This window comes from Furipterus horrens, unplaced genomic scaffold (genome assembly GCF_987537825.1).
Source record: "Furipterus horrens unplaced genomic scaffold, mFurHor1.1.pri manual_scaffold_11, whole genome shotgun sequence".
NCBI classification, from domain to species: domain Eukaryota; kingdom Metazoa; phylum Chordata; class Mammalia; order Chiroptera; family Furipteridae; genus Furipterus; species Furipterus horrens.
The window spans coordinates 23,969,107-23,991,457 of record NW_028327181.1 but is presented as its reverse complement, the minus strand read 5'-3'; the positions used below and the strand labels follow the sequence as shown (position 1 = coordinate 23,991,457).

Below are 22,351 nucleotides of genomic sequence, written 5' to 3'. Positions count from 1 at the left end.
CCAGGCCTGAAAGGACGTGGGGAAAAACCCACCGTCGAAAATGGGTATAGCGATTGGGAGAATGGAAGACAAGAAAAGTGAAATTTTAGGTCTGGGCAGAGCAGCAGGACAGACACTTTCCTCCCCACCACCTTCTCCTCCCCACCCAAAGCAGCAAACATAAACAACTTACAATGAGCTCCAGGATCTTTATTACTCATTAGCTATTCCCAGTGACATCTATGTTATTCTGTTTTCCAGGTTAATCGATTATATTGGGAAATTAGCTCCGTAAAAGCACAGGCGGTCGGCTCAGTCACGCACCAGTCAGCAGCAGAGCTGGAATTCAAGTCAAATTCAGACCACGTGCTTCGGGGCCAGAGACTCTGGGGCGCCTGCACGCATTCCCCAGGTACACTGGCCACGCTTCCTGTCGGAGACAGGGCTGTGTTTTGATTTCTGCCCCCCTAACCCCTTAGTTACTTATGATACTTAGTGAGATCTGGGTCTGGTCCTGCTGGGGTGTCATTACACAGCCATTATGATTTCTGTTCATCCAGGTGAGGGTTTTTTTTAGGTAAGCAACTGAAAATAGAGACGCGGTGGCCTGGTACATTCTTTCTTGCTCTTGACGGCGGCCCTTGTTCAGGAAGGACGCCAGCCCTGCTTTTGAGAAAGGGTCAACCTCTGGCAACACATAGTGGGTGGTTTTCTCTGATTGCTTGAGAGGCCCTGAATGTGGGCTCCACACAGCGCTCTGCCCAGCTGACACCCAAGGAAGCAGTAAGGACCTGCCCACCCCATGCCAGTCATGCTTCCTGTTCCCTCATCTCTCCTTTTCATGAGGGGCAGAGGCAGGAATCATGGGGGCAATGTAGGGCAACGAGGGGTTTGAAATGGTCCTGTGGAATTCTGGTTAGTGTGGGGACTCCAGAAAAGTCTGTTTATATAAGAATTGGGTGATTAATGTTACTGACTCCAGGAGTAGAACAAGGGCTCTGGGCAAGGAACAAAATACTAGAAACAATCAAAATGAAAAACTGTGCTGAGGAGAAGAGACAGAACAGAGTTGAGCTCCCATGAGAAGGTGAGTGAGCAAGTGTGAAAGGTCAAGGTGAGGCTGGGGCTGAAGGCCAAGGCCAGGTGAGTTCCCCCTGCCCCACCTCTGGGCCTTCCTGTCAGCTAGTCCATGAGCCCATGGGCCTGCCATGCTTTGGGGAACTGCTGACTTGGCTCCCAAGCCCATGACCTTAGCCTGACCTCTGGGCCTGGGAGGTGTGAGGGGCGAGCGGGCAGGGCTGAGATGGGGCTTCACCTTGGAGCTGTCAGCTCAGGTGATATTGTGCACGGTGCTCAGTCCTATGGAGCTCAGTGAGGGTGAATGGGTGGGAAGTGTCCACGCTCTGCTCACTGGCTCCACTGCATTACCACCTGGACAGGTGGGGAAGAAGAATTTCTCCCATAGATGCCAGGAGAAGACATGTTTCTTTTTGTGCTAGTAGAGCTTCTGTTTAAGAGTGAGAGTAAGCGCTCTGGCTGGGTGGCTCAGTTGGTTGAGCTCTCTCCCATGCACCAAAATTTGTGTGTTCAATTCCCGGTCAGGGCACATACCTAGGTTGTGGGTTCAATCCCTGGTTGAGGTACATGTGAGAGGCAACTGATCAATGTTTCTCTCTCACATCAATGTTTCTTTCTCTTTCTCTCCCTCCCTTTTTCTCTCTAAAATCAATAAGCATGTCCTTGGGTGAGGATTAAAAAAAAAGTGTGGTATGGAGAAAAGTGCTTTCTGCATTCCCAGGCTTTTGTGACCAACAAAATAATTTTGATGGTGCCTTTAGAATCACAGTAGTCACTTGCTACAGTAGGGAGGTGCCAAGTTCAGCTGAGGGCCCAACAAGGCCTGGGGTTGTGCTTCTGGCTGGTGCTGGAGGAAGAAGTAGAAAGAGAAGAGGAAGAAATGAGAACTGAGAAATGAAGAAGAGGGATGAGGATGAGCAGGGGAGTTTGCTGAGTTCCTTCTAGGCAACAGGCAACTTTACCTGCATACTTTTTCTGTACCAGCTTTATTGAGATATAATTCCCCTGCCGTACAATCCACCCATTAAAATGCAAAATAATGTTGTTTTTAGTATATTCACAAAATTGCACCACCATCATCACAATCAATATTTGAAACATCCATACACATTGGTAGCCATTCCCCATTTGTATTTTTACCCCACACCTTGGCAATTACCAGTCTAACTTCCTGTATCTATTTGCCTATTATAGACATCCGTATAAAAGGAATAACACAATACCGGGCTTCTTTCACTTAGCACAATGTTTTCAAGGTCTTTCATGTTGCGCGCGTATCGGCACTCATTTTTTATGGCCAAATAATATTCCATTGTGTCTATAGGCTACATTCTATTCCTTGGTTCATCAGTTGATTGACATTTGGGTTGTTTCCACTTTTTGATTATTACTTTATGAATAATCCTGATATAAACATTTGTTTATAAGTTGTTGCATAAACATGCATATTTTCCATTTCATCCTCATAACAAATAGAATTATAATCACCAATTTATTATGAAGACCCATAGCTCAGAGAGGCTAAGTAATATTTTTGAGACAGAAAAGCTTCTTTTGATTTGGTTATGATAGAAGGAAAAATAAAGGGAAATAAAATGGAATTTAATGTCCCCTTTTCCAGGTCACTGTGCACACTATTGAGTAAAAAGAAAGCTGGGACTCAGCGAGGGTCCGTGTTTGCCCTACCCTGGTGTGGCCCTAAGGCCAAGGGTGGTGCCCCCTTGTCCTTCTCGCCCTTCTCATTTCATTGGCAGAGGACTGGTCAAGAGCAGCTCAAGGCAATGGCTGGAGTAGCTTGCCAGCCTTGTGAGGAGCCGGGTGGGAGTCTCTGCAGCAGCATCTCCATGCTGAGAGGGCATCCTGGGTGGGCTCTGTCCTGTGACAAGAAGCACCCCTTTAAGAAAGGAACCCAGCTTGGGTCCAAGTGTGGCTCGATGGCATGGAAAAACAGGGTCACCGAGACTCCTGGCTCTGCTTCCCTCTGCCTCCAGGGCTTTCCCAGAAAGCACTTGGACATGGGAGAGTGGGTGACGTGCCGCCCCATTAATGCACCTGTGATGGCTTGGCAAGACCCAAACCAAAGCTGGTAATCATTGACCCTCAGAAGCTCCCCAGGGCAGAGCAATGGAAGCGATAGGAACACAGGCTCTCCGGCTGACCTCCATGCTTGATCCCGGAGCCTTGCCCTTCTCAGGAACTTTCTGGTACGTGCGGTGCTCCTGCAGCCTGGACACTGGTGCAGAGAAGCCCAGAACTAAGGGCACCACAGATAATGACATGACTGGAGCTCTCATTCAATGCACGGCTGGAACTTGAAGGAGAAGTCAGAGCAGCAGGTGGTACATATTACTGAAGGTGTTAATAGCTCGATCACTCTCCACATCCAGGTGTTGTCTAAACTCTTTCTGCCCATTTATAACATTAGATACGAATGTCCCCAATTTTTGGATAAAAAAATAGGCACACCGAGAGGCTAAGTAGTACCTAGTGTTAGAGCTAGTACGTGGTTGACTTCAGATTCAAACCCCATATACCCGCTTCTTAACTCCCACCTGGTAGGTCACTTGCTGGGGCTCTGACAAGGACACTTCAGACATGAGCTAGAATGCGGGACCAACCAGAAGTCACCCAGAATGCCCTTCAAACGCAAGAACCCGGCGTTCTGTGCCTCCGGCTTTGCACTGACTCAGCTCCTTGTAACCGTGGGGGCAGCAGCATGGATCCTAGCTCCCCAATGCTGATATTTAAGACATTAGCTCCATTTTTCCCCTATTTTATAAATTGCCAAGGCTTGGAATTCTGTCTGTTTCCTTAAAAACAAAGTGTACTTGTTGCAGACACACAGGAAAAGTATATTCAGGACCTGCAGTCCACATGGAATTCATTCATTTCTGGGCTGAAAAGATCGAGTTGATGTAATAACAACCCAAACCACAGAGAACTAGAAGGGTCTCTGCCCACATAATAAATACAACTTTCTGTAAATATTTAAGTTATTTTATTAAACTCCAGTGCCATTTCAGGTGGGTGTTTCAATAGATGAGATTTCAGAATCATTTCATTACAGATGGGTCCAGTCCTCAGAAAAACAAACTTGTCCCCCAACACACATACTTTTACAAGGCAAACAAGTGAAAGGATAAGTATTTTATCTGCAGAAATTATTCTTCACTTTATGAAAGAATTTAGTAAATGATTCCATTAAATATTTAACATCCTAATGTAATGACTCACTGTATGCAAGCAATTTCTGTTGATGTACCATCTTTTGAGAACACCACATATATTGTTTTCAGGATAAGATTATATATTGAGACACATAAAATGATATTTTTAATGTAATGGAGTTGTTTTTAAATATAAATGTAAACAATGGCCATGAGAGTAGGAAAGCCTTTGGATCATCATGTTAAATTAATTTGTGCTCCTCAGTTCATCAGAAACTCGAATTCACCAGGTAAGATCGTGACCCTCGGAGGTCTGGCCTGAGTGGCACATAAGGTCTGGGGACTGGAGTTAAAGTCGGAACCCACCGGAGACTGAACCCACCTCTGTCAGAATGCTTCCTACACGGAGGGGTCCCACCTGTTCCTGGGACAGTCTGATGAAAATGGCACCCAGGAGACAGTAACCAAGTCTGTTGGGTCATCCTGATCTGAGTCTTGACAAAGGCAACTTGGCAAATTCCAAAACCAAAAAAGGGGAATTTCAAACCCAGCAACTCCCATTGGCCCCTCCAAGTTTCACTCACACATGAAGGTTTGCACACCATCTCCTGCACCTCTTCAGACAAAGGCGAGTGGCTGACTGCGCACACTGATATCTCAGAAAACGAGCCAGTGGGTGAGCCAGGCTACAAGAGAGCCCAATAAGGGTTAGGGTATGAGGAGCCCAAGGCCACACGGCCAGAAGGCCATGTAGGCGAAGTGCCCATAACCCAAGTGTGCATCCTCTGCGAGTGCTCAGAGACCTAGTCCCACCGTTGGAGAGGGGTGGTGGGCTCCCTGGCCCTTTCCACAGCCCCTCCTGCAAATCAAGCACTTTGAGGCATTCACGCCTTAGCTGTATTTACTTATTTCTTTGACAAAGATTTATTGAGCATCTACTCTGTGCCTGGCCCTGAGCTCGGTGGACACTGGAGATACAGCCATGGAGCAGATGGATGGGGCCACTGCTCCCAGACCAGCACAGAAGTAAGTTTATTACTTACAAATCACTGTGGATACTACAAATAAAAAGTAAATGGTAGAATACAATATGGTAGCGAGGGAGAAACTTGACTTCAATGGGGAGGGAGGGTGGTCAGGAACTCCTTTCCCTTTGAGGAACTGACATTTCAGTTTCTTTCTGAGAAATGACATTTAAGTTGATACCAAGAAGACAGCCTGCAGGGGAGACTAGAGGGCCAGGTGTTCCCAGCAGGGGAACGAGCATGTGGGGCAGGCTCAGAAGGATGGAGCCACTTGCCCTTGTTTCTACTGGGGGTATGAGGCAGGGCTGGGCCAATGTGTGTCTTCTTGTCTCGGTGCCTCAGTCTGTGGTCTACGCTTGACCTTGGCATTCATGAATATAGCTGAGCTGACTGACTCCACGCTGGAGCAGTGAGTCCCAAGGGTTCAGCTTACCATCCCTGGCAGATGCTCCTTGTCCACTGAGCAGGGGGGAGAGGGGGAGCACCTCCACACTCCCACAGTGGCCATCACCAGCACAACAAACTTCTGACTGTAGGAGATGCAGTAACCACAATGTACCTATCTACAGATGCCCCCAGATGGAAGGTGGCATCCCTGTAACTTCAGGCTGTTGCCTACAATAAGCTCAAGCCAGGACAATCTCTAGAAGCTTCCAATGTAAGCACAGTGCTCAGCAGAACATCATCAGATGCCTCCTCAGTTGCTTCCTAATTACTTCAGCATCCTTACCACTTCTGAACCCCGCCTGGCATTAGAAGGCTCTTCTCCTCCAATGTGCACCCTTGAATCCAATGCAGCCGATTCTGTGCCCTCCCCAAGGGGTCTGCACCCTTCCACATGCCAGGGCTTCCCTCTTCTTTTGGTGCTTTTTCTCATGCTCTTTTTTGTCCCTGGAAACCTGTCCTCTCTCCACTAATCTAGACCCTTACTCTCCTTTCAGGTTCGGTATCTAAAAGAGGGCTGATCTTTTGCCAGCTCTTGCTCTCTTATGAGATCTCTCCATTAAGTAAGGACATATATGGAAAATCACCATTTCTGGTACATAGTAAGTAGGTGCTGAGTAAATGTTTGCCTTCCTTCTACATTGATTATTAACTATTTGAGTATGCCTTAGGGCTTAAAAGCAAGGGCTCCTCAGGCCAATCTAGGTCCTTCTAGATCACTTGCTGTTTTGACTTTCTGCTTTGTGACCTTCTGCAAATTGCTTAACTTCTCTGAATCTCAGTCCCCCATCTCCTCGTGTCGTGAGAATTAAATATGTTAATGCATGTGAGAGATTCTGCCCTTGTGTCTGGCCCCCCCGTAGGCTCCCGGGGAGCCCATCTGCACTGTGCTCTAGGGGGCGCTGTTCACACAGAAAGCACCAGCCTCCTGTTGCTGGGGGCAGGGCACTGAAGCTCTCAGGGGTCGTTTTCATTGCCCCGGCGCGCTCTCCAGAGAGGGTCTTTCTCTTCGTTCATTCTGAAGCGTGCGTCTTCACTTTTGCCTTCGCTTACCCTCACTCTGGCTCAGCCTGGTGCAGAACGCCCGCAGTTCAGAAGAGAAAATTCTTACAAAGTCTCTACAACAGAGGCCAAGTGGATCCAACTCTGAGTTTCTCTTGGTCTCTAGGGGCTCTCACTCTGCTGTCATCCCTTCGGGCGCAGCCCCCGTGAATGTGTTGCTGTCTCCTTAAACTCTGAATCGGGCAGAGATGAAGTACCCCCTTTGGGGCCTTGTTTGCATGAAACACGCTAGCATTTCCAGAATGCTTTCAGAAATAATTATAAAGAACCGTAAGGAAACAGCATTGAAAATACACGCAGAACGAGGGTCAACTTCTAATGCATAGCATGTGCCTGCTGTCCGCAAAGGCTGGTAGGGCCCTGCAGACGTCTGCCTTGCTTGGGTTCAGCTCCACTAGCTCCCAGGCTGGCTGGGCTGGTGGAGACATCACACCCCCTGACACTTCCTATTCGGATCCAATACAGGTGCCATGAAGAGACACAGGTCTCTGCGGTGAGAGGATAATAATCTCAGGATGACCAATGGCCCTGGCAAACAAGTTAGCTAGATAGAATTTAAGACGTGAACTTGAAAATTTTAACTCATTTTCATGACTTTTTATGTTTACATTTGGTGGTTTCCCTGATTCTTTACATCCTGATACAAAATCAAACATAGGTACGAAGTGACTATGTGTGTGTGACTTCTGGAATGAAATTGGTTCTCACCAACTGACGTGGGAAACGGCTTTGAGGAACCTGGGAAACCACACGGAGAGAGTGTTAGAAAGCACTTAAAGAGGATTGGGCTGGCTCCAGGTGATTTGGGGACTATTTAAGGAAGCAATACTTTGCTCTGGGTTGGATGTCAGGAAGTAGGGGTAATTCTATGATTGAGTGTGTTAATAAATCTCATTATCTTGAAGGAGCGAAGACTGGTGTGAAGCCGTAGCCGTTATTGGTGAAGACGCAGTGGTCCGCTCATTATAGCCAGGATGTGGGATATTTGTTTGTGTCTGTGGTTTGGGCCATGTTCACATTTTGTGTGTGTTCAGACATGATTATGGAGCGGCCTTGTCTGATGTTGATGTTCTGTGAAATTGTGTTCAGCAAGAGAACACCAAGGCCTAGCCGTCAGTGCCCGGCTGGCTCCCTGATGCTGGTGCTGCATATCCCTTTTTCAGTGGGTACGAGTCTATTGTCAGTGATGCCACTAAATCCTGGTGATGTCTATGGCAAGAGAAGGACAGCATTGCCCCTTGGCACCACGTCTCTGTTCAGCCTTGCTAGGGAGAATTCTCGCCCTCTCTCCTGTTCTCACCTCTCTAAGATAAGGCGTCTGCCCTGATTATAGACAAATCCTTTACAAAAACACGTTTGCCATTCCCAGGTCTTCTATTCCACATTGGGAGGATGGGCTTGGAGGCCGGTATAGTTCATAGATGTTGATGGATTGTCAGAACCTTGGTTTCTCTCTCCGGGAAGCCCATTCCTTGGTTTGGCTGTCATCTCCAGAACAGCCCATTTGACTCTGCATACTAGACACTAAATGGCCCGGCTCAGCAACTCCTGGTTAGACTGCTACCCAAGCTTCAGTTTCTGAATCAGTAATAACAACTGCTACTGTTTATTGCATAATTACTGTGCTTTAGGAATTTTACATATGCAATTGCATTTAAAACATACTGCCCTGGCTGGTGTGGTTCAGTTGGTTGGAGCATCATCCAGTAAACCAAAAGGTCACAGGTTTGATTCCCGGTCAGGGCGCTGCTTGGGTTGCAGGTTCAGTCCCTATCAGGGTGTGTTCAGGAGGCAATTAATCAATGTTTCTCTCTCTTTCTCTGCCCCCTGTCCTCTCTCTCTGTAATCAATGGGTATACCCTCGGGTAAGGATTTAAAAATACATGAACAAAGTGTTAATAAAAACCCATACTACAGACTTTGAAAATATTATAGCCATTTCACAGGTGAGGAAACTGAGGCTCAGTAAGGCAAAATGGCTTCTTGGGTCACCTGGCCATTAAGTGACAGAACTGAGATTCACATCCATGTTTGTGCTTACTCAAGGTGGGCTGCCTTTTTGTCCCCCACGACCTGTGCCATGAACATCCTGGACCAGGTCGCCCACCCTCTCTTGGTCTGCGTGCATGGCACAGCTCTGTAGTTACTCAGGCGATGCTGCTGGGCCAGCCGGCTCCAGAGGTCCCTGCAGAGCAGAGCATGCCAGGGGAGAGCACCAGCACCTGTAGACCCTGTGATGTCCTGCCTCTGGTTCCCAAACTTGCTTCTCTGGACAGAGTCAGACCCAGGCAGCATTCCCACCTTGGACTCAAGCAAACTTGGGACTTCACGGCGGTGAGAGCCTGTCTAGACACTCACCCCAAAGGTGGGGTATGGCTCAAGTGCATTCCCTAATCTAGCCTGGAAGAGTCCCGAGGTCCAGGTGCCCCTCTACAGGCCCTGGAGGCCAAGAAAAATTGTTTCCACTGGTCTTGCCAAGTTCTATTTAAGCACCCATACTGACCCCACGTGAGCTGCTGGTCAGTGCTAAAGACAGCAGAAGTAACTTCTGTCAGAATTACCAAACAAAAGGGAAACAGTGCCTCTGTCTACAGTAGGTTCTGGATATGAAAAGGGTAGGTTGGGGAGGTAGAGGACTTGAAGCTCCTCGGGGCTCTGAGTGTTTGCAGACCCAGCTGGGTGGCCATCCCCCGATAGCCAGAGACCATTCTCACAGAAAACAGGAAGTCCTCTCAGGTGCATTTGCTGGAGCTTTTAGCAAAGGTGTGTTGAAGGGGATCAGTGTGACACCCAGCTTGGTGGGTCTCCTCTTTGATGGAGGCTTTAAGACCCTGTTCTTAACCCGTTCAGGGCAGCAAGCCTGCTGTGCTGCAGTCAGTGAATTATTATACTTAACCTGGGAGCAATTTGAGAGCAGGGACTGTTATGTCTTTGGTTTCCTAGCTTAGCACCAAATGCATGGGAGATGCTAGATAAATAGAGTGTTTGCTCAAGTATATTGGTTAACAAGACAGAGGCCGTATCCCATAATCCAATCCCAAGCTCACTATGGTTTATTGATCTGATTGGCTGATCTGAAACAAAGCAGTACACTTCCATGAAAACTTGAATTTCTCCTTCACCCCTAAGGCAAAGGGACTACAGGAAATTATCTGACTTCTGCTTTGAGGCCCCATAACACATATTTGCTGCCTCTCACATAAAATCCTGACACTCACAAACTTCCTGAAGGGAACTAAGGCTGTGTATGAGCTTTGAGAGGTCTGACTAAAAGGCACACTATGGTAAGTGTATTTTTACCTACATGGAGAAACAGCAGCCTTTAAAATTCTAAAGAAGAGAACCTCAAAGCAATGCCTCTTTGCCCTCCTCTCGCTGACATAATGGCTGCTGAGCATGCTGGGGAAGAAGGAGGCAGTATGGTGAATGTTAGAGGAAACCCCAAATTCAGAATGGCGTGTTCTCACGTGGATATCTACAAAAGAAAAGCAGCCTCTGGACTGGTTTTGAAAATATCATCAATGGGTATACGCAGTACACGCCTCACATAAAATGAAGAGAGTTTGGTTGATGTGGGTGTTGCATGCCAGTGAAGAGTGAGTTTTTATGCAGAAAATGAGATTGAGGAGGAAAATATTTTTCCAAGAATTGGAAGGGTGGTGAAATGGAAGAGACTTAAGACTCAGAATTGTAATGAGTTGTCTCGGAAGCAGAACTAGACCAGTGTTCCTTCTGCCAGTTTTTCCTCGAGATCTGCAACAAAGTGGCCTCACGTGGCCTACCAAGCGCTGAGTGTGGTGGCCCTTGCTTGCAGGGGCCCCAGCAATGTCATCTATTCCCTGCCTGTCTCTCAGCTCCTGCTCGCCCTCCTTCTGCTGCCTCTGCCTGGGCCACAGTGTGGTCAGTACTATGTGCATAGGAACGCCTCTTCTAATATGTCTCTACAGGGAGGCCCTGACTGGTGTGGCTCAGTGGATTGGGTGTCGTCCCACAAACTGAAAAATTGCCAGTTCAATTCCTGGTCAGGGCACATACCTGGGTTGTGGACCAGGTGCCCAGTTGGGGCATGTGAGAGGCAACCGGTCAATGTTCCTCTCACACATCGATGTTTCTCTCCCTTCACTTCTCTCTAAAAATAAATAAATACAATCTTAAAAACATATCTCTATAGGCAGCCATATACATGACAGCAAACTCATTACATTCATGCATACATTAATTAACTTATCATCAGTTAAAACATATTTATAGAGCTCCTACTAAGTGTGTCTCTAATGCCGTCTTTAGGCTTTGGCCCTGATGGCACCTCTCTGCTGCTGACACAAGGTGCTCCCCAGGACACTCCCACTGTTTGCTATCCTGCTCACTGCCACACAGACTATTTTTCAGGTCACTGCCATTTCCCACTCCCACACTCGACTGGAAGCTTCCTCATGGTGACAAGGACTGTGTCCATTTGGTAAACACCTGCTTTCCTGATGCCTCACATGGTGCCTGGCACATGTACTAGGATCAATATATCAGTCTTGGAGAATAACAGACAAATACATCCATGTACACACAAAGGTAATGAGTTTTTTGTTAGCTGATGTGTTTTCACAGGGGATGGATACCCATCTAATAGAGATCTTCCAGAAAAGATTTTCCTTTGGGAATTAGACAAACCAACCATATTGGAATTGCTAATTTCCTGAGCTCACTTTCTATGTTCGACAGCGAAGCTCCTTGAGAACAGGAACGGAGTTCTATTTGTCTTTGAAATCCTACATAATAAGCATACATTCAACATTTGGAAACTTTCCCAAAAGTTTATTTTAGGAGAATGGATGGTTTAGAGAATGATAATACTGAATTCTTTAGTAATTCACTGGCTTTGCCCGGCCACTAAGAATACCTTGGTAAATATTAGCTAAGATATAGCCCTTTGCTTGCTATTAAGATTTACTGATTTCAATGGAAAGTAACCTAAAAAACTGTGCATGTTACATAACCCAGACACCAGGGCCAGTCTCGAATTGCCCAATCTTTCAAAAAATACATGTTGGCCCTGTCTGTGGTTGGGTTACATGCCATTGTCTAAGCAGAGTTGGATGTGTGCTGTGTATGAAAGGGTGTGCTGTGGGAATGATGAGTTTACCCTTTAGTCTCGCATTCTCTAGGTATAATTCTTCACACTCTTGAGAAAAGTACATTTAGTAAATGCCAGATTTTATCAGACAAATCCCAAAACGAAGGCTGCTTTTAAATCTCAGTTTCTTACATAACAGGGGGTGTTGTAGAGAGAGATTAACGTGGTATCTTGTTTCTTCCTGGTGTGATCTTACTTTCCTCTTACAAATATCTACTTATCTGTGTCTAAATATTCCCCTATGCCTTTGTCAACACTTGGAAATCTCAGCTGGGGAATGATGATAACTAATTGTTTCTGGTGGAAAGGTATTAGGCACGACCTTGAACAAACAGCAGGAGAACCACAGAGCGTGGCAAGGAAAGCAGAGAAATGCTGGGACAGAACAACCCTCGCCTGCTGCCCAGGGACCTCAGCCGGTGGCTTGTCATGTCTTAGCATGACGGTATTCAAGCCATGTGAGGGTTGAAAAGATAAAATACATACCCAGGTTGGGGCTTGGTCTGAGAACAGCCAATTGCCTTGGTTTAAACCACACAACTCCACTATCCAATGAAGTGTTTTCGAGCTAATAGAAATTAGCATCAGTCCACTGACCCAAAGACTAAATTATATTAAGCTGGGTCTAAAAGAAATCAGCTTGCGTACAGAGACCAACTCCCAACACCACTTCCTTGCTTTTCCCAGCCATGGATGCTTCAGGTCGGAACACATTTAGGACGTTGGTAAGTGCGAACCATCCCGGGAAAGCTGTATAAACTGGTTGCTTTTGCCTCAACTCTTTGCAAGGCCAAACAGATGATATTTTCTTAGTAATATAGTGAGGGATGCCCACATTTATCTGAGAAATAAGTCAGAGGGTACTTATTCCCACTACAGAAATAGTCTTCATCTTCAAAAGTGGAATGAATTTAAGAGAGATGGGAGGGAAAGAGTTGGAGGGAGAAAAAACCCTCAGAAGATGGAAAGTTAGGAGCCATTTCTGGAATTACAATGTATGGGAAAGAGAATGTGGATTCAATTGATAATTTTTGGCTTTAGAACTTATTACTTTATGTGAGGGCCCCTCTGTGAAGCACTTTCTAAACAGTGTGAGCTTCTGTGAACCTGGGGAAGGGAGGAAGTCCCAGGGAATGTCAGCAAGGCGAAAGGATGTGTGTGCAGAGAAAGGGGAGCAATTGGGAAACGAGGACCCTCTCTCTCCCTTCATGAGTCTAACTTGGGGCCATCACCGAACACTCTCTGGGGACCTGAGGTCAGTGAGGGTTGGGTCGGGGGAAGGCAGGCCGCTCTGAATATGTGCACTGCTCTTTGCTCTCCTGGTAGCATTTTAAAATACATATATTGAGACCTTGTCCTCAGAATTTCAATCGCCACAACTGGTTTTCTCTTCACCGTGTCTGCTTGGTGTTGACTTCTTGTGTTTTCTCTGGTTCGAGACTTTGAGCAAGAAACTGTGGAATATCAGTTTTGTGTAAAATTTATCACTCAGTTGGTTTCACTTCCTAGTTTGTATGAATAAACACATTTTGGAAGGGGGATTTTGAAATCTATTTTAGAAACATATTTGCATTTAACTAAAAATATGACAAAGACATAGCTACCCGTGCTGAGCAAGATTAGAGTGGGTGGGCACACACACAAGACAAGGCAGTCTCGTGCGTGTGACCCCTCAGTTTCATCAGAGTAACTACTGAGAGTGTAGGTATTATATCTACACACTCTGTGTGTATCAGAGTGACTACAAAGACTGTATGTATTATATCACACACTCTGCATGTATAACAATAACTATAGAGACTCTATGTATTACACCCACACACTGTGTCTGTCACAGTGACTACAGAGAGTGTACATACTATATCCACACTCTCTGTGTGACTCAGAGTAACTACAGAGGTTGTATGTATTACACCCCCATATACTGTGTGTAACAGAGTAACTACAGGGATTGTACATATAACATCCTCACACTTTCTTCATATCATAGTGCCTACAGAGACTGTATGCATTACACCTACACACTCTGTTTATCAGAGTAACTGCAGAGAGGTTGTGTATTACATTTGCACACTCTGCATGTATCAGACTGACTACAAAGACTGTACGCATTACCTCCATGCACTCTGTCTATCAGTGACTAGAGAGAGTGTATTAGTACATCCAAACACACTGTGTGACTCTGAGTGCCGACACAGAGTGTATGTATTACGTTCATACACTTTCTGTGTATCACAGTGACTACAGAGACTGTATGAACAACATCCACAACTCTGTGTGTATCAGAGTGACTGCAGAAAGTGTATGAATTACATCCGCACACTCTTAGTATCAGAGTGGCTACAGAAACTTTATATACTACATCCAAACACTCTGTGTGACTCATACTGACTACAGAGAGTGTATGTATCACATCCACACACTCTGTGTGTACCAGAGGAACTACAAGACAGTATGTATTATATCCACAGATGCTGTGATTATTAGAGTGCCCAAAAAGCCTCTATATATTACACCCACACACTCTATGTTTATCAGAATGACTACAGAGAGTGCATATATGACATCCACACACTGTGTGTATATCAGATTGAATTCAGGGAGTGTATGTATTACATCCACACACTATATGTGTATCAAATGCCTATAGAGACTCTATATATTACATCTTCCCCCTCTGGGTTTATCAGAATGACTACAGATACTGTATCTATTATATCATACACTGTGTGTATCAGAATGACTACAGACAGTGCACGTATTACATCCACACACTCTGTCTTTATCAGAGTGAGTACAGAGAGTGTATATATTACATCCATACACTCCGTGTGACTCAGTGTGACTACGGAGAGTGTATGAATTAAAGGCACATACTCTTTATATCAGAGTGCCTGCAGAGACTTTATATATTTCATCCACACACTCTTTATCAGAGTAACTACAAAGATGATGTGTATTACATCCACACATCCTGTGTAATTCAGAGGGACTAAAAGGACAACATGTATCACATCCACACATCCTGTGTGACTCAGATTGCCTGCAGAGGATGTAAGTATTAAATCCACAAATTCTATGTTTATCAGACAAAGGTGATATTTAACACCATACTATGTGTTTATCAGACTGACTTCAAAGATGATATGTACAGTAACCATACACTCTGTGTCTATCAGAGTGATTACAGAGACTGTATGAATTACATCCATACACTCTGACTCAGAGTGACTACAGAGACTGGATGTATTACATCCACACACTCTGTGTGTATCAGAGTGATTACAGAGACTGTATGAATTACATCCATACACTCTGACTCAGAGTGACTACAGAGACTGTATGTATTCCATCCACACACTGTATGTATCAGAGCGACTACAGGGACTGTATATATTACATTCACACACTCCCTGTGTTTCTCAGTGCATTCAGAGACCCTGTGTATTACATCCACACACTCTGTGTGACTCAGTATGACAACAGACCGTGTATGAATTACATCCACAGCTCTGTGTGTCTCAGAGAGACTACAGAGATTGTATGAATTACATCCACACACTTTCTGTGACTCACTCTGACTACAGATTGTTATGTATTACGTTCACAAACACTGTGACTCAGAATACCTACAGAGAGTGTATATATTACATCCGCACCTATGTGTGTATCAGAGTGACTGCAGAGAATGTATATATTACATCCACATATTATCTGTGTATCATCATGCCTATAGAGACTGTGAATTACATCTACACACTTTGTGTTTAGGAGAGCGACTACAGATACTGTGTCTATTCCATCACACACTCTGTGCATATCAGAATGACTACTGAGAATGTATCTATCAAATCCACACACTCTGTGTATCAGAGTCAGTACCCTTACAAAGAACTACTCTTTAAATCATAGCTCCCTTCTCCTTCAGCTTACAAGCACAGAAGAAAGTGTTAGGTATCAACTGATGGTGACCACTGTACTGCTTTTGCGGTGTGTGGACATAGCTGAAGGGAGAGTAGAAATGGGCTTGTAGATCCACTAAGAAAACTTCTGAGATGATTTGATAGGACTTGACCAGAGAAAACTTATGAGATTATATGATAGGACTTGACCAAACTGTATTGAAGAAGTCTGTTCTAAACAGTGTTGAGCATTAAAACAAGAGAGTATTTGATTAATACTTGTCTTAAAATGTCTTTTAGAAATTTAACTTTAGAAAAGAGAATTTCATAACTGAGATGCAGTGTGGCAGAGGTTCCTTGGACTGATTGCAGGGGACCTTAAACTCTAGTTGTCATCCTGTCATTCATTCATATGTGACTTTGACTGTCATTGAAATTTTCTGAGTTTCTGTTCTTTCATTTAATATGTGAGAGTATTGAATCAAATCAGGATTTCTTTTGATATGTGAGTACCAATAGCAGTACACAAAATGGTCTAGATAGTATATTTGATGAGCTGTTTTTTTCACAGTTATTTTTGTATGTTACAAAAAATGTAGATAGTACATCAAGCTTCTGCTTTCACAGATATTTTTGCCTAATATAAGACTAAATTTATTTTTTAAAGGGAGAGCTTATTTAAAAGAATAATAGCAAAAAGTTGTAGTACTATTCTTGACAGTTATCACAAATATTTTTAAGGTTGTGTGTGACAGAGATCAAGAACCCTCTTAGATTCCTTCCACTTCTATCTCATTGGAATTATTTTTACCTTTCTATTTAAGCCATATGGTCTTCTGGTGGAAAGTTTCTATTGAAAATAGTATTGTGGTATCCAGAATGAACTTGTCAGCTTGCCCAAATGGCCAGATTCCAGATTGTTTGGAATGTCTTTTCATACATAAGTAACTCTTTATGTGAGTCACCGACGTCACTGTTGCTACAAATATAATTTTGTTTTGTTTTGTTTTTCTTTGATGTGTTTTCAGATCAAGGCATTGACGGAAAGAATGTTCAAACATCTTCGTAAATGGTTTATCACTCACTTTTTGGGGCGCTCTCGGCAAAGAGCGAGGCTGGTTTCCAAAGACGGAAGGTGCAACATAGAGTTTGGTAACGTGGAGGCCCAGACAAAGTTGATATTCTTTGTGGACATTTGGACGACCGTGCTTGACCTCAAATGGAGATACAAGATGACCATCTTCATCACAGCCTTCTTGGGGAGCTGGTTCCTCTTTGGTCTCCTGTGGTACGCGGTGGCCTATATTCACAAAGACCTCCCCGAGTTCCATCCATCTGCCAACCACACCCCCTGTGTGGAGAATATTAATGGTTTGACCTCGGCTTTTCTGTTTTCTCTGGAAACGCAAGTGACTATTGGATATGGATTCAGGTGTGTGACAGAACAGTGCGGCACTGCCATTTTTCTGCTTATCTTCCAATCTATACTTGGAGTCATCATCAATTCTTTCATGTGTGGCGCCATTTTAGCCAAGATCTCCAGACCCAAAAAGCGTGCGAAGACCATTACATTCAGCAAGAATGCAGTGATCAGTAAGCGGGGTGGAAAGCTTTGTCTCCTAATTCGCGTGGCTAATCTTAGGAAGAGCCTTCTCATCGGCAGTCACATTTATGGGAAGCTTCTGAAGACCACAGTCACTCCTGAAGGGGAAACCATTATTTTGGACCAGACCAATATCAACTTTGTCGTTGACGCTGGGAATGAAAATTTATTCTTCATCTCCCCGCTGACGATTTACCATGTCATTGATCACAACAGCCCCTTCTTCCACATGGCAGCAGAAACTCTTCCCCAGCAAGACTTTGAATTAGTGGTGTTTTTAGATGGCACAGTGGAGTCTACCAGTGCTACCTGCCAAGTCCGGACATCCTATGTTCCAGAAGAGGTACTTTGGGGCTACCGTTTTGCTCCCATAGTATCCAAGACCAAGGAAGGGAAATACCGAGTGGATTTCCATAACTTTAGCAAGACTGTGGAAGTGGATACCCCTCACTGTGCCATGTGCCTTTATAATGAGAGAGATGCTAGAGCCAAGATGAAGAGAGGCTATGACAACCCCAACTTCATTTTGTCAGAAGTCAATGAGACAGATGACACTAAAATGTAACTAGCTTTTCGACATGACTGAAACAAAGTTTTGAACATACATAGTGACTAGAAGCATTACAAAGCAATCAACAGATTGGAGGTATGAAAGTAGACAAAAGCTTTCCAAGTCTACCAGCACAATACCCTTGAAGCCCATAACCATAATCCTACCAGGCACATGGCTGTGCAAGCCTAGTACATTAGAACATGAATGCATTTGCAGAAAGCTGGAATGTAGAAGCCATGGGCGTTCACTTGGAATCTTGAATGTGATTATTTGAAATCATGCAAACAAACAGACAAAATCATCAAAAGTTTCATGAGCTCAAATGAGATCTTTTTAAAAGTCTCCTTGAAGAAGTTATAAGCTTTACATAGAATCAGGGGAACACCATATTCTCTTTTTGATTCTACAATAATAAATAGGTCACTTTTATTTATTTTTTGTCTTTGTTTTTCTAATTTTAATCCTTTTTATTTTTACTGAATTTATTGGATGACATTGGTTAATAAAATTATATAGGTTTCAGATGTAAAAGTCTATAATACATCATCTGTATATTGTATTGTGTGTTCATCACCCCAATTCACATCTTCTTCCTTCACCATTTATCCCCCATACCCTATTCTACCTCTCCACCCCCTTTTCCTCTGGCAGTTACCACACTGTTGTGTGTGTCAGTAAGATTTTTTTTATTGAATTGCTTCATCTTTTTCACTCGGCCCCCCAAATCTCCTCCCCTCTGACAACTGTCCATATGTTCTCTATCTATTAGTTGTTATTTTGTTCGATATTTCATTTTGTTCATTAGAATCTATACATAAATGAAATCATATGGTACTTGTCTTTCTCTGACTGGTTTATTTCATATAACCTAACACTCTCCAGGTCAATCCATGCTGTGGCCAAAGCTAAGATCTCCTTCTTTTTAAAGGCCCGGTAGTATTCTATTGTGTAGATGTACCACAGCTTTTTATCCACTCATCTACTGATGGACACTTGGGCTGCTTCCAAATCTTGGCTATTGTAAATAATGCTACAATGAACATAGGAGTGCATATATTCTTTTGAATTAGAGTTTGGGGTTTCTTCAGATACATTCCCAGAAGTGGAACTGCTGGGTTATAAGGCAGTTCCATTTCTAATTTTCTGAGGTTACTCCATACTGCTTTCCACAGTGGCTGCACCAGTCTACATTCCCACTGAGAGTGCATGAGGGTTCCCTTTTCTCTGCATCCTCTCCAGCACATGTTGTTTGTTGATTTATTGATGGTAGCCATTCCGACAGGTGTGAGTTGATATCTCGTTGTGGTTTAAATTTGCATCTCTAGATGATTAGTGATGTTGAACATCTTTTCATATGTCTATTAACCATCTGTATGTCCTCTCCAGAGAAGTGTCTATTCAGGTCCTCTGCCCATTTTAAAATTAGATTGTTTGTTGTTTTGGTGTTAAGTTGTATAAATTCTTTATGAATTTTGGATATTAACCCGTTATCAGATGTGTCGTCTCCAAATATGTTCTCCCACTCAGTGGGTTGTCTTTTTATTTTGTTGATGGTTTCCTTTGCTGTGCAAAAGCTTTTTGGTGTAGACCCAATTTTTTATGATTATTTTTGTTTCCCTTGCCTGAGGAGATACATCAGAAAAGATATTGCTATAAGGAATGCTTGAGATTTTATTGCCTATATTTTCTTCTAGAATTTTTATGGTTTTGGATCTAGCATATAAGTCTTTGATCCATTTGAGTTTATTCTTGTGTGTGATGTAAGAAGGTGGTCTAGTTTTATTTTTTAGCATGTATCTGTCCAATTTTTCCCAACATTATTTATTGAATAGACTATCTTTACCCCACTGTATGTTTTTGCCTCCTTTGTTAGGCAGTAATTGACCAAAAAGGCATAGGTTAATTCCTGGGCTCTCCATTCTGTTCCATTGATCCACATGTCTGTTTCTATGCCAGTACCATGCTGTTTTGATTACTATGGCCTTGTAGTATAGTTTGATATCAGGTAGCATGACTCCTCAACTTTGTTTCGCTTTCTCAAGATTGCTGTGGCTATTCTGGGCCTTTTTTGGTTACATATACATTTTGGGGATATTTTTCCTAGTTCTATGAAATACGCCATTGGTATCCTGATAGAAGTTGTGTTGAATCTATAGATTGCTTTGGGTAGCATGAACATTTTAATGATGTTAATTCTTCCTAGCCATGAACATGTGCTCATACTTATTCATATCTTCTTCAATTTCTTTCTTCAGTGCCTTGATAATTTCCTAAGTACCGGTCTTTTACATCCTTGGTAAAATTCATTCCTAAGTATTTTATTTTTTGATGCAATTGGAAATGGGATTGCTTTTTTAGTTTCCCTCTCTGACAGTTCATTATTGGTGTATAAAAATACAACTGATTTCTGGATATTTATTTTGTATCCCACTACTTTACTGAGTTAATTGATCAGTTCTGCTGGCGTTTTGATAGAATCTGTAGTGTTCTCTATATAGAGTATCGTGTCATCTGCAAGTCACTTTTATTTTAACATTGACTTTTATCAAAGGAAAAATTGTCTCCTGAGTTGGGAGAGCTCAAGCAATCAAAGAGAATTAGGAAAGACTGTTACACAAAAAAACACCTGTGGGACTTTGGCCTTTGCAAGCAAGCCCTGGTCCTTGGAGCTTCCATCTCAATCTTGGCCCTGCTGTGTTTCCAGAGGAGCAAGGGAAGGCTCAGTCCATGGACTCCGCGTCTCTCTGTACCCAACGCAGAGAGGAGCACTAAACCCAACCTGCTTTATAGCGTATCCACACTCTGCTGCCCATGTTGGGTTTTGGCCCGAATGATCTCATGGTATATTTAGACAGATGCTAAATCACCACTCCAGAATCTCAATGAATACTCTCCTGCAAGAAAAAATGCTTGATGTGAAAACAGTGGTGATATTTCTTTTAATTTGTATTATGGGATAAGGGGCTACAAATATGTTTAAAAGGTTATCATCTGATCCTCTAAGAAGGCAATGAGGAGTTTGATGGGATAAAGTCAGCTTAGAAGAAAAGGTACCTCTAATGCTGCTGAGAAAACTGAGTCTTGTGTTCTTCTGCCTGGATTTGTATTGAAATGCTGTTTCTAAAGAAGTGTGAAAGGGAACGGAATGGGATGTGGCCTGACAGTGAGCAAAAGACTAGGTCTTCCTTTTTCTAAGGGCCACCACTGCATCTTCTAAAAGGAACCACTCAGGATTGATCTTTAGGGGAAGGTTTTACTGTGAATGCCTTATTTAATTCCCCACCTGTTATTCTGAATGTATTCTAGAAAGGATGGTACTCAAAGCTGCTTAGGAATCAAAATGTTTTCAGTGTGTTGATTAATATATTAAAGCTCTGAAACTGTGCATGTTCTTTCTAAAAGTGTCAGTTATTGTACATCACTTGCGACAGACCAGCTGATGGAAATCCCCCTGCTGAGGGCGAGGGTGGACTTTCTCCTGGGAGTGATGGGAGGGGTGGGAAGATGGTAAGTATGATGCATATGTTGTCTGGGCTTCGGCTTCCCCAGGGGAAATGACCTTGACTGCAGACATGCCCTTGCTGAGGAGCCCCAGCGCATCCTTCCAGCGTGAGTCTTTGCACATAGAGTGGCAGCTGCTGCAGTTGTCAGTAGGGATGGCTTTTTTGGCCGGGGCTTGGGGTTCACTGCGTTTGTACAGATCCATCCACACAGCCTGATCCTTCAGACTAAGACCAGTGGGAAGTCTGATGGGGTCAGGGTTGCACAATTAGTCAGTGGCCCAAACAGTGGACGCAGCTGGCCCACACAGGAGATTACTCTGCCTGCGTGTTGGCATCGCATATTGACTCTACCGATAAAGCTAAAGGAAATAAGGTATCCAGGCTTGAAGAGCTAGAATTCTCTGCTGGCCCACTCTAACGAGGCTTTATGACTCTTTTGCTCCCTTTGTGAACTGTAGAGAAGATGTATGGACTCGGTCCTTCACATCAGAACACATTCCTTCTGGTCTGTTCTCATTAACAGCAGACTTGGGGACTGCTGGGAGGAAAATGATCCAAAAACAATCTGTTTCTTTTGATTTTCAAGAATCCTGAATGATAATTGGAAGCTTTATGATTGGTATTTGTTTCTGGGTTATTTGACTGAAAGCTTGTCTGTTTCCAAATACTCCTTTATTAGAATCAAGGCATTCTGGTGCTTTGAATCTCCTTTTTAACATAAATTCCCATTGACTCTCTGGCAACCATTAACAGACAACCAGAAAAGCCCTTGGGAAGTGCCCTCCCCCAGATATCTGTTGATAGTTCAAGGGGTGGTTGGAACCCCAAAGCAGCATAAAAACCCTGAACATTTGAGGAGAGAGGGTTACCAAGGCCATCGGAGCTCATTGAGTAAAAACAAAACAAAA

The 22,351-nt window shown here is 43.8% G+C and overlaps 1 protein-coding gene across 1 annotated transcript; it reads left to right on the top strand.

Moving 5' to 3' along the window:
* The first annotated feature begins 336 nt into the window (after positions 1–336).
* On the top strand, positions 337–18,375 carry KCNJ1 (potassium inwardly rectifying channel subfamily J member 1). Its single transcript, XM_090291420.1, has 2 exons — positions 337–391; positions 16,813–18,375. Exon 2 carries the CDS (start codon positions 16,834–16,836, stop codon positions 17,950–17,952), a length of 1,119 nt encoding a protein of 372 aa, XP_090147546.1. The 5' UTR covers positions 337–391; positions 16,813–16,833; the 3' UTR covers positions 17,953–18,375.
* The last annotated feature ends 3,976 nt before the right edge of the window (positions 18,376–22,351 follow it).

Excerpts from the sequence above, each read along its gene's own strand:
- KCNJ1 (XM_090291420.1), top strand. The coding sequence starts at position 16,834 with ATGTTCAAACATCTTCGTAAATGGTTTATCACTCACTTTTTGGGGCGC.